This window comes from Bos indicus, chromosome 22 (genome assembly GCF_029378745.1).
Source record: "Bos indicus isolate NIAB-ARS_2022 breed Sahiwal x Tharparkar chromosome 22, NIAB-ARS_B.indTharparkar_mat_pri_1.0, whole genome shotgun sequence".
Classification (NCBI taxonomy): domain Eukaryota; kingdom Metazoa; phylum Chordata; class Mammalia; order Artiodactyla; family Bovidae; genus Bos; species Bos indicus.
The window spans coordinates 57,764,982-57,777,075 of NC_091781.1; the positions used below are offsets into that span (position 1 = coordinate 57,764,982).

The window sequence follows — 12,094 nt, forward strand, 5'->3', positions numbered from 1 at the left end:
CCATCCGGCCCCCACGGCGGCCACAAACCTGGTCTATGGCCAGGGCTGGAAGTCACGGCCAGCGGCGGCCGCTGAGGAGCTCGAGGAAGTCCTCGGATCCTCCCTGTGTTTGTCCTGGCTTCCCCGGGGGCTGGCCCCAGCCCTGCTATTGTTCTGGGGGCCACGCCTGCCCCTGGGGGCCCAGAGCCTCTTCTCTGGGGGCGGCAGGGGGACCTCCAGCCAGTCACGTCCGTCAGCCGCCGAGGGACAGCTCTGTGTCCTCTCCGTTTCGTTTCGACTCTGGGCTCCTGCCTCTGCACGTGTCTCGAGGGAGGCCCACGGTTCCTGGCGGACATCAGCTCCTCCATTGGACTAGGGGCTCCCCGGGGGTCTACCCCTCCCTTCCAACAGATCTACGCCTCTAAGAGCCCTTCTTGGTGAGCCTTGCCTAAAACCGAACCCAACGCGCCTGTCTTCCTCCACCATGTTATGCGCCCCCTTTAGCTCTTGTCTCTTTAGAGCGTGACTTTACCTAAGACGCCCTTCATCCGGGGAGAACTCGCTGGGACTGTCCCTTCTCCCAGTGACGTCACCCGCTGCCCATCACTGTCCTTCAAATGCCACCTTAACTCAACTCTTTTGACCTTTGAGGACTTCTCTTAAAGAGACTGTCCCGGATGCAGATGCAAATGATGGGGGTCGGGGGATGGCAGACAGGGGGGCATGTGAGGGTAGACCAGCCAACACTTACGCTGTGGCTCAGTTAGTGCCCTGGGTTCACCCCGGCGAGCCCAAGGGAACCCTCTGTGGGGTCTTTCGCCACCAGGACGACTATGGTATTATATTGGCCGGTGTTCTGCTTACCAGGTCATCCATCACCCGGCTCTCACAACAGGTAATATTTCAGTTACAGGCTAACAGTTTCATTATTGACAATATACCAGCTACACCTAAAACCTGCATCAATAAGGTAACACGAATTTTCAGCTTCCACCTTTGTCAACAGCTAGCGTCTTGGTCACTATGTAACATGTTAACCAGCAGCAGATACTTCAGCGACAGCCAGCACTTCGGCTATGAGCAAACGACTTAACGATCGGTGAGAGCTCTCCTTAATAACTAACACCCTAGTTAACAGCTGAAATGTAAGGCCAAGATAATTCATTTAATCTGGCTTAGCGGCAAAAATGCCAGTTGAGAAGTTTTGCTTCTCAAACCTCGGTGCACATTTGTATTATCTGGGGGAAAAGTGTTCAAATGCAGCTTCTGATTCTGCAGGTCTGGGGTCAGCCCGTGGGTCTACATTTGTAAAGAGTCGATAGGGGATGTTGAGGTCGCAAGGGTCCCTGTGGCCGGTGAGCAGCTGGTAGCTAACAACACCGTTACCAGTTAACTTTGCAGTGGCATCTCAGGGTTTGTTATCCGCTAACATCCACACAACCCACCACTCCCTACTGGGGTACCAGTGGTGTGTCGGTGCTTGGAGAGCAGACTACTCCGTTTCAGGAATCTTGCGGGCTGATTGTCAAACCATCAATAACTGAAATTGGACCCGCTGGGCCGGATTTGCTTCACGAAATGGGCAAACGCCGCAACCAAGGAGGCTCCGGGTTTGCTAGGAGAACTGGTTAATTAGGACCAGTTTCGAGCAGGAGGGCCCCGGGGGCGCGGGAGCCGAGCCGACCCTGCAGAGGGCCAGGCTCCACGAGGCGGGAGGGGAGGGGAGCACCACTGGCTCCACGAGGCGGGAGGGGAGGGGAGCACCACTGGCTCCACGAGGCGGGAGGGGAGGGGAGCACCACTGGCTCCACGAGGCGGGAGGGGAGGGGAGCACCACTGGCTCCACGAGGCGGGAGGGGAGGGGAGCACCACTCACTTTGCCCGTGGACTTGACGCCCTTCCAGATGCAGAAGAAACAGACCAGCCAGACGAGGAGGAGGCAGAGAGCAAGGTCCCACTTCAGAGCGCCCGGTTCGTCAATTCCAGAAGACAAGCTCAGCACCTTCCGCCTTCAAGCAAACAGAGCCCCAAGTCAGACGGGCTGGCCTGGGGCTGGGAGAGCCGGCACCGGGATTCCAGCAGGCTGGGGCTCAACCCTGCCTCCAAGCTGCGGAATCCCGCTGGTCTTGGGAAATCTTAGGTAACACCAGTCATGGGGAAGCCAACCAGGGGATGGGTCTGGACTCCTGAGTCAGGTGCACAGGGATTCTATCCAGCCAGGCCTTGGGCAAGTTACGTTAAACCCCTAAGCCTCAGTTTCCTCATCTGTGAACTAGGTACTGATTCCCATGTGATCGATTCTCACAGACCCTTGCAGTGCTCCCCATGGGCAGACACTGGGTTCCAACTGGGCTCCAGCGTGTAACCACTGACTTAACCACTTAACCACTGGGGGCTAGTTACCCAACTGCCTGCCTCAGTCTCCTCGTCTCTAAAATGGGAATAACCACCTGCCTGCCCCCACCCCGCCAGCCCACATGCTCTGTCCTGTCCCTTTTTTTGGATTTGCCCCCGTTCCTTATCTGGGTCTCTCACTGAAGGATGCGTGTCCAGGGTTTTGGTTCTCTCTGCGGCTGCAGGACACCCACACGCCTCTCTGTAGGGGAGGAGGAAAGCCGCACAAAGTGCAGACGACCGGCCCTGGACGCTGCCAGCAGCCAGCGGACCGCGGCGGCCATCGCTGTCTCGGGGCTGAGACCCCAGGGCAGCTCTGGGCACCCAGGGAGTGCTGCTTCCTCCCATGCCCCCGGCCGGGGTTGTGACGGGCTTGGGAGGTGAGTGAACCGTCTGAAGGACAGTCATCACAGCCAGCAGCCATACTCGGTCCAGAGCCTTGCTGACCAGGGGAGACGCCCACAGTGCTACTCAGACACGCCCCGAGGGGCAGACACCTCCTGGAATTGGGCTGGGGCCCCCAGGCTGTTGAGAGACCATGAAACTTAACTCCCAGAAACTGACCCCATGGTCCCGGAGCTCTGACTGCTGTGGCAGTGACCCAGGGCAGCCAGGCTGAGCACAGGGACACTGGTCCCCAGGGCTCTGCTGTCACAGGCTCATGTTCCCTAGGAGAAGCTGGCTCCCCCAGAGACCCAGCTCCCTGTTCAAGGGCCACAGTCTTGGGCAGGAGTGGCAAGAGGGGCGTTTGAAGCCGCCCTCTGTCTCCTCTTCTGCAGAACACAAGCTCCCGCCCCCAGACCACCCGCAGCTCTCAGCCAGTCCGCAAGCAGGCCGATCCCCAGGCTCAGGGCTCAGAGGGCCCACTGGCCCAGGACACATCCTCACTGCTTCTAAGTTTTTTCCAAAGATGTTTCAAAGCTAGGACCTTGAATAAATCCAAGGTTCCCACCTCAACTAGCACTCGGGTGAGGCCTTTCTGTGGGTCACCCCAACATCCAGGGGCTCCCCCAGGTACCGAGGTCACATCAACGAGGCTTCTCTAATTTATCTCATCTGGTCCAAGGGCTGGAAGTCACTGGCCCCGTTTTACAGATGGGAAAAACTGAGGCTTGGAGATCAAATCACCCACGGACACACGGCCAACAGGTGGCAGAGCTGCCACCCTACACGGGGCTGTCCGAGCCTCAGCGCGCGTGCTCTCGCTGCCACTACCTTTTTTGATTAACACAGAAAACAGAGCCTTCACTATAACAAGAATCGCTCCAGGCCTTGCTTCAGCAGGGCTCACTGGACCCTCAGGGCCAGGGGCCTCCTCACGAGGCAGGCTGTGCAGCTGCTCGAGTACAAGCACACAGGCCTGGCCCTGCGGTGGCTTTAGAACCAGGCCCTTCCCGGCGCGACCTCCAGGGCTCGGCTCCTTCCATGAAGCCGGGGCCTGCTGGGCAGCAGCCAAGGTCCATGTGAATGGGCAGCCTCAGGGAGGCCCCTCTCCGCCGCCAGGCTTCCAGGGAGGTCTCCCGCGATGCTCTGGATGCCTAGTGTCCTTCAGGCTCGCCGGCCGCCCCCTCACCCTGGACGTTGCCCTCGGGGGAGTCTGTCTTGCCTACCAGACCCCAGACACCCCGCAGAGGAGGCACACAGCAGGTGCTCAGCCACTGCCGCGGGGTGTCCAGTCAAAAGAGGCCTTTCCTTTCTCCTCATGTGCGAGCTGACCAAGGGGACCGAGACCTCAGAGCCCCAATCCTTACCACACCCGTCCCCCGCTCAGGTCACAGGCACCCTCCTGCCGGCTCTCACCGCTGTGCTGGGCAAACCCGTGGTGCCCACTACGGATGGGAGGGGGCCGCGTGGCCTTGCTTTGGCAGCCGCCCAGCCACGGAGGCCACAATGGGGAAACCGAGTCACGCACTTGCTTCTCCGCTGCTGGTGGCAAAGCCCCTCCAAGGCGCCAGCAGTAAGCGTTGAAGGCACCTTTCCTGTGATCCAGCAATTCTATCTCAAGACTCTCCTGGATGATATGACCAATGACAGGGTCCACCCCAAGCTGTTCAGGCTTCCCAGGTAGCCCTAGACTCCGCCTGCCAATGCAAGAGATGTAAGAGACATGGGTTCGATCCCTGGGCTGGGAAGATCCCCTGGAGGAGGGCATGGCAACCCACTCCAGTATTCTTGCCTGGAGAATCCCATGGACATAGGAGCCTGGAGGGCTACAGTCCATGGAGTCCCAAAGAGTTAGACACAACTGAAATGACTCAGCACACACCTCAAGCTGTTCACCTCGGCTCTGTCTGCAGGCGCAAACACAGGAAAGCAATCACCCAGAGGGCCGTGGGAGGGGCCCGAGCAGGCGTGCAGCAGGCGCGTGGAGGAGCGTCACGCAGCCTTCAAGGCCTCAGGAATCTCCCTGCGCGCTGATAAGGGGCGATGTCCCAGGGGTGACCCAAGTGACCAGGACACACGAGACAACGGAGCAGTCGCTGGCCCGGGGGTGCAGGGGAGGGGGCTCCCTTACCAGGGAATGTGTTTCTCAAACCGTCTGAATGCTGTTAATGGGCGCATATCACCTTCACGAAAATTAAGGTTCTTACAAAGGCTTGGAAGGGGCCGGCTGTGCAGACGTTCTAGGAACGGAATGAACGTCCTCTCGTCAATCAGGGGTTGTCATAACAGAACCCAATGTGGGCTCCCGGCCAAAGTAACCAACATCCTTTCCAAAGTCACCTCGGGGGTAGCTGGGAGGCTGAAGAGCGTGCAGGCCTATCGGAATCCCTCCTGAAGTGACACAGTTTGAAGGACCTTTTCCTGTCAGACGCCCACGAGGCACAGCCCAGGATCTGTTGGGTCTTCCCGCTCTGGTGCACGGGACTGCTCGGTAAACTGCAGAGTGCCGGGCCCCAGGGGCAGGGAGGGCCTGCTGTGGTGCCCTGGCCCTCGCCAGTGCCTCCAACCTCCCCGGAGGCTGCACAAGTTCCCCCAAATCCGGCTGTATCGCCCCAACCCTGCCCCCACCCCTGTCCCGGCCCCCACTGCTCCCGAGCGCTGTTTCAGCAGCCTCGTCGGTGACATTCCGGCCTCCACTCTCGCCCAGTCTGTTCTTATCAAGACAGAATCTGGCAACACCCAAGGCAGGTGACGACTGGCCTCTGCTCCACACCTCCCGTGGCTCCCACCTGCCTGCCCCATTCCTTCCTGCCTCCCTGAACAGGCTGGCCAAACACTCGGACAGACAGCTGCAGACATCTTAAAGAGACAGGGTGGTGCCTGTTAAGAAGAGGCTGGGACCACGGGCATACAGGGAACCCGTCCAGGACACGTTCCAGGCACAACCTCCTCATCCCCAGAGCCCCCGCCCCTCCTCCCTGAGCCGCACTGGCTTCTGGTGTGTGCCCTGAACAGGTCCAGCCCCCCCGGCCTCGGGACCTTTGAACTGGCTGCGCCCCAGCCCTTCACCAAGGCAGCCTTTCCTGGCCACCAGATGGAAAAGGCACTCCTGGCCACTCTCTTTCCCTCCCTCTCTAGGCTGTATCTTCCTTCATTTATCATTGCTTGTCTATTACAATGTTACTTGCACTGTCTGTCTGTCCCATGTCTGTCTGTCCTATTAAAGCGTCATCTTCGTGGAGGCAGGGCCTGTGTCTGTCCTGACCGTTGCTGGATCCAGAACAGCGCCTGGCACATAGTGAGTGCTCAACAGACATGAGTGGAGTCGATTAATTACACCCATTTGGTTGATGGGGAAACTGAGGCTCAGAGAGGTTCAGGAATTCACCTGAAATTACCCAGATTAAAAAAAAATAAAAACAGTCAACCCTAGGCCTGGTTCTTTTTCTCTGATGCCACCCTGGGGACCACTGGGTATGATGCTATCCTCGGTGAGAGGCCTCGGCACCCCAGGCTTCTCTGCACCCCTCACACAGAGAGGAGGTGAGCTGCATTCTTGTCCGAGAATAGGACTGATTCATTCCAGGGTGGGATCCAAAAAAGAATCGCCTGGACGTCTGTTTGGAGTCGGCTGCCCCGCTGCCGTCCAGCCGGCACTCAGAGATGTAAATACGTCCTCCGAGTGGGCCAAATCGTTTCCTTTTGAATGCCGGCCAGCCATTTATTGGCGATAGCTCTTCCCTGGAGACTGGCGGAGGCAACAATTATAAAACAGCCCGTCCGCCCCGAGAAGGAGGCCGCACCGGGCTCTCTCCATGCCGCCTCCGCCTTCTGACAGCTGCAGGGGGAGATTGGCTGAGCAGGGCTTGTTTGCAAATATGACTCATTTCTTTGATTCTAATAAAGTCTAATGATATGTGCTGAGCTCCCAGGGGACCCTGGAGGAACTGGGGAGGAAGGCATGGCTCCAGGCTGATGGAGGGCATCTGGCCAGATCTGACCCCGCCTGTCCTCCAGGGCCGGGGGGCAAAAAACAGGACCCCCGGGACAGAGGTGACCTCAGCGCAGGGGCGAGCAGGATGGGGCGGGCTGCGGGCAGAGGCTCTGCCTGCCTATCTCCGAGCGACTCAAGGGTTCAATTCTAAAGCTGGCGTGAAATGACCATCTCAGGGTCCCAGGCACCCTTCAAGGGAGAAGGGCATCTCATCGGCTCCCACCGAGGTTGGTGCCACAGTGAGCTGCAGACACGGTGGGCGTAGGGATCTAGGCCAAGAGGAGACCCCAGGCGTCACGCACACACACACGGCACAACGTTCCCTGTGCCCGTGGACTTGCCCTGGACTCACGGCCGGTGGGGACGCAGTCACGAGAGGTGGTGTTCAGGGATGAGCTCTCTGCTACACCGAGCTGCCTGTGTGACCTTGGGCAAGTCGCTTAACCACTCTGATCCTCAGCGTCCCACCTAATAAACCAGGCCCGAGGCCCGTGCTCTTTAACCCTCAGCCAGGCGATGAGGTGATGGGGACCTCGCTACCTCTGAGAACCCTGGAGACGGGTGACCGCCCTGAGGCCAGGCAGCTGGGCCCCCGGGCTAGAATTAGGGTCCCTGCTCTAGGATCAAGGGGACAGCAGCATGGCCCGCGGCTGTCCACTAGCTCCTCATGGAAAACCGGAGGGGGAGGGGGGCCTGGCAGGGATGAGCGTCCAGGCTCTTCCCTGTCCGGGGCCAGGAGGAAGGCTCGGCTCCACGGCGCCTTGTTATCTAGAAGCCCAGGTGGCTCCCGAGCACTGTCAGGCCTCATGTGCAGAAGGAGCAGCCAGCTCAGGGTCCCACGTGTCTGGTGCAGCCGAGAGGGTGAAGGAAGCTAAGGCCAGGGCTGGGCTTTGGCTCCAAGGACCGGGAGACCGGCCTTGAGAAGATGCTCACGGCTCAGCAGCCCAGTGGGCACCAGCCAGCGACACCTCAGTCCCGTCCCAGCAAGCCTCTCTCTGTAAACACCCCAGAGCTAGTCACTACAAGGCCGGTGGCTATTCTGAGGGGAAATCGTACAAGCAGAGCTTCACCCTAAAGGCAAACCCATCTTCTGATGGCCGAGCCCCCTGAGTCCCTGCATACAGTCAGTGCTTAATATATGTGTCCCAGCCTGTCTCTCCCCAGTATGTTCCTTGAGCAAGTCCAGAGAATGCAGATGCAATCACGTGATTCTCCGCCCCTCCTCTAGCTTCTGTGGCTCCTCCTCCTAGAAAATGAAGTCCAACCTTCTCTGCCTAGCATCTAAGGCTCCATCCTTCTCCCTGGCTGCACACGTCCTGTATTCGGGCCAAACCAAGGATGTGCTGCTACTCACGAGCTTTACGACTGCCGCGCCTCAGCATGGCTGTTCCTTCTGTCTAGGCTGTCTTTTCCTCTTTTTTTGGCCTAGTGAACTCCTACTCATCCCCCAAAGCCCAGCTCACCTGGCCCCTGTTTGCTGACAGGGAAATGAGGCTGGGGCAAGTCTACGAGCACAGAAAAGCCAGGAGAGGCTTCTGAGCTGAGAGATGACGTGTCTGCTTCACAGCTGACTGCAGAGATGCACCCGTAACGGGGGAGGGAAGATGGGGGTCTTCCAGGGGGGCAGGGAGGACGGCCATCTGGTTATACTTTACCCAGAGAGCCTAGAGGACCAGACGAGGGTGGGGTCTGAGGCTGAAGCTGAAAGGAGTTTGGGATTACTCCTAGATGTGTTCCCTCCATAAAAGGCCAAGAGGGGACGAAATGCCGAGAGCAAGTCGCTGGGACGATGCTCACGGGCATTCTCTCTCCTTTGCCCTCTTCACACCCAAGAGAAGGGGAGGCCCTTGAAGGCAGGCGGCCTCGGCCCCTCCGGTGGCAGGCAGGTCCTCTCGGCCAAGCCTCCTCCTCCAGGGACTACAGTCCTCCCTGGGGTATCCGTGGACGTTCGGCCAGGGCCCGTGGGAGGCTGCAAAGGCCGGCAGGGCGGGGAAGCCTGGTGGGTGGCAGGCAGCCTCTGGACAGAGCTGCTCTCTGTGGACCATGAGGGCCAGGGAAGGGAGCTAAGGTGCTCAGAATGGGGGTTCTGGAAGGCAGGAGCCCTGGAGTCCCCCAGCAGGGCCCAGGCTGGGGGACAGGCAGGGGAGAAGGCACGGGAGAGGACCTCACGGTTCACAAGGGCTCAGGCCTGAGACAGAGGGGACAGCCCCTCTGTGATGGGGGGTCACATGGGCATCGGGAAGGGGCCAGTCTTAGTACCCCCGAAGTTGAGCTTCAGGTGTCCCTGGGCGGGGGGCAGTTTCATCCACAATGGGGACACTAAGTAGACAGGGATGGCTCCCATTCATCAAGCAGGCTCTTAGGGCTGGCCATGCAGGGTCTCATTCTGTTGGTGGGCGGGGGGGTGTCCTACCACCCTGGGAGGGCAAGATTATGACCTCCCCAAGTACAGCTCAGGATACTGAGGCACAGAGAGGAAGAGGCACCAGCCTGAGCCAGTACTGGCAGAGCGAGGGCTCCCTCCCAGGCGGCCAATCTGTGCCTGAGGCAGCGAGGCCCTGGCGGGCACCGGAGGGGCTGGGTGGAGTGCCGGCGTCCTGGGTGGGGCAGGCCCTGGGTGGTCAGGCTATGCCAGGCACATCAGAAAATGGACAGGGTCCTGGCCTCTGGCGCCATTCAAGTGAGAAGAAAGAAATGCCTGCATTTCTTTATCTGCAAACTCAGCTGTCCAGGGTGTGAGGAGCAAGGGATGGCGGGGGGATGTGTCTGTAGAGGTCTTTGTCTGCAAGTAGAAAACACCTCCGTGGAAAGAACCCATTTGCAGGAGTCCCGGGACGTGAGCACATCCTGAAAGCCTGAGGTCAGGAGGGGCAGGTGGATTACCTGGGCGAGTGGCTGAGTGACCCTTTCCAGCCTGAGTCCCCCACACTGGCCCTGACGATCGGCTGGGACCAGCCAGCGCTTAGCTTCCTCTTCTGTGGGCCGGCGCCGGGGCCAGATTCTAAGAGAGGGAGAGGCTCCTCAATGCAGCAAATAACACACACGAAGGAGAGGGAGTCTTGGCTGGCGACGACGAGGCCATCCCTTAACACTGTTCCCTGCCCTGGCTCTCACCCGACACAAGGCCTTGCCTGCTCCTTCCAGGGTCGGAGGGGCTGCTGAGCACCTGTTTAACAGCTCGTGGAGATCAGGGAAAGCAAGGCACTCACCCATTTTTGACGGGTTCCCAGCACTGGGTTAGAAGGACGACCCTGTACGTCAGCAAAGAGCTACCCAACCGCAGGCCTCCGTACTCCACCCTCCCCAAGCCTGGCCCCTGCGTACATGTCTGCCGTCACTGGCTGTAGTGTGGGCAACTTCAAAACATGCCTGTAATTCTCCTTCCTCTCCTAACGAGTCGGAGCCTATTCCCCCACCTCTTGAGTCTGGGTTAGTCTCAGGCCTCTTTTTGGCCAACGGGACCTTTTCCAGCTGGTGCTCCCGCACTGGGGCTTTCTGTGTGTTGTTTTGGGATGCTGAGCTGCCTAGGAACAAGCCCAGGCTACCCTGCAGGGTGATGAGACCATAGGGACCAGCTGCCTGTGGCACCCCAGCCAAGAGCCAGCCAGTCTCCAGAAGAGCGACCCCCATGCCATACAGCTGACCTACCAGGTGGGAGCCCAGCAAAGCCCAGAAGAACTGCCCAGCCAAGCTTCGCCCCCAACTGCCAAGCAGAAGGACCACGAGCCAAAGAAAACAAATGGCTGCTCCCATTTGGGGATGGGTGTCACACAGCAAATGCTAACTGATACATATGTCTCACTCTATCTACTCACCTGTGCACTTGAGTAACCACTTCAAGCTTCTATATGCTTTTTTCCCCTCCCTCTGGGCAATAACAGGTTTGATGTGCTAACTATATATTTTTTTCTAAAATACATTAAGAAAACTATATCATTTTCAGACAACATAAGTACATATACCTGCCTTTGGGAAACAATCCTCACAGAGGTCCCATGGGTGTAGGAACGATTCATTGCCCTCATTTGACAGTTAAGGGAACTGAGGCTCAGAAAGGGGCAGTGACTTGCTGGAGGTCAAACAGCCAGTAAAATGGCAGAACTGAGATTCGAGTCCAGGCCTGTCTGAGACCAAAGGCATGGATTTATCTCCAAATCTGTACCCCCTCTTCCACCCACCCCACGCCAAGGGAGTGGCTCCCACACCCCTCGGGAGAAGACGAGGGCAAGGGCTGTCCTCTGCCCCCACCCCGACCCGCTCCTTCCTCTGTCCTCTGCCCCCACCCCCGCCCGCTCCCTCCTCTGTCCTCTGCCCCCACCCCGCCCGCTCCCTCCTCCGCGAGGCCAGCCTTACTCCCAGAACTCGGTGACGGGGGACGTGAAGTTGGTGGTGCTGTTGGAGATCCAGAGGCTCCGGTTCCTCCGCAGGGTGTCCTCCAGGCAATGGGGCGTGTTCCAGCTGTGGTTGCATTTCGCCCAGGGGAGCTCCGACTGGAAGGACTGGAATAGGTAGTACATGGCCCAGGCGAGGATGATGATGTAGTAAATGTTCAGGAGGGACACGATCACGATGGAGGCATAGCCGATGCCTGCGAGCGGGGGCAAGCGAGACAGGACTCAGAGGGAGGCCAGACCCGCCAGGCCACACCCTCAGCCAGAAATCCCTGGGATCTGCAGGCCTGGGGCCAGGAGGGGCCCTTCAACAGGGACCAGCAAATAAGTGCAAGAGGCACGCATGACTGTATGGACGGACAGGTAAAATAACGGATGGTCAGGTGAGTCAGAGAGCTGAACAAACTGACGGATGTATGGAGGAGGGACAGACCAATGACTGGATGAATGGATGGATAGATGGATGGATGGATGGAGGGATGGATGGATAGAGGGATGGACAGATCAATGGATGGACGGATGGATAGAAGGATGGATGGATGGACAGATGGATAGACAGATGGATGGATAGAGGGATGGACAGATCAATGGATGAATGGATGGATGGACGGATGGATAGACAGATGGATGGATAGAGGGATGGACAGATCAATGGATGAATGGATGGATGGATGGATGGATAGACGGATGGATGGATAGAGGGATGGACAGATCAATGGACGAATGGATGGATGCCTAGACGGATGGCTGGATGGACTCAGGTGAATGGATGGATGTTGGAATGACGGATGGACACTCACTTTGTTGGATGGATGGTGGTTGATTGGAAGGTTAGGTAGATGGATGGATGGATGGATAAGTAGATGGAGCATGGTTGAATGGATACATGGATTGTGTAACTATTGACTAGTTTAATAAAAGAAAGGGTTAATGGATAGACAGATGGGTAGAT

General features: G+C 58.3%; 1 protein-coding gene across 10 annotated transcripts in view; it reads right to left on the reverse strand.

Moving 5' to 3' along the window:
* SLC6A6 (solute carrier family 6 member 6) overlaps positions 1–12,094 on the reverse strand; it is an 84,079-nt gene that overhangs the window by 22,747 nt on the left and 49,238 nt on the right. For all 10 annotated transcript variants that reach the window (XM_070776967.1, XM_019984969.2, XM_019984970.2 and 7 more), the window contains 2 exons: positions 11,105–11,339; positions 1,856–1,988 (listed from right to left, as the gene is read on the reverse strand). In XM_070776967.1, coding sequence (XP_070633068.1) covers positions 1,856–1,988; positions 11,105–11,339 — 368 coding nt within the window. The remainder of the gene's footprint in view (positions 1–1,855; positions 1,989–11,104; positions 11,340–12,094) is intronic.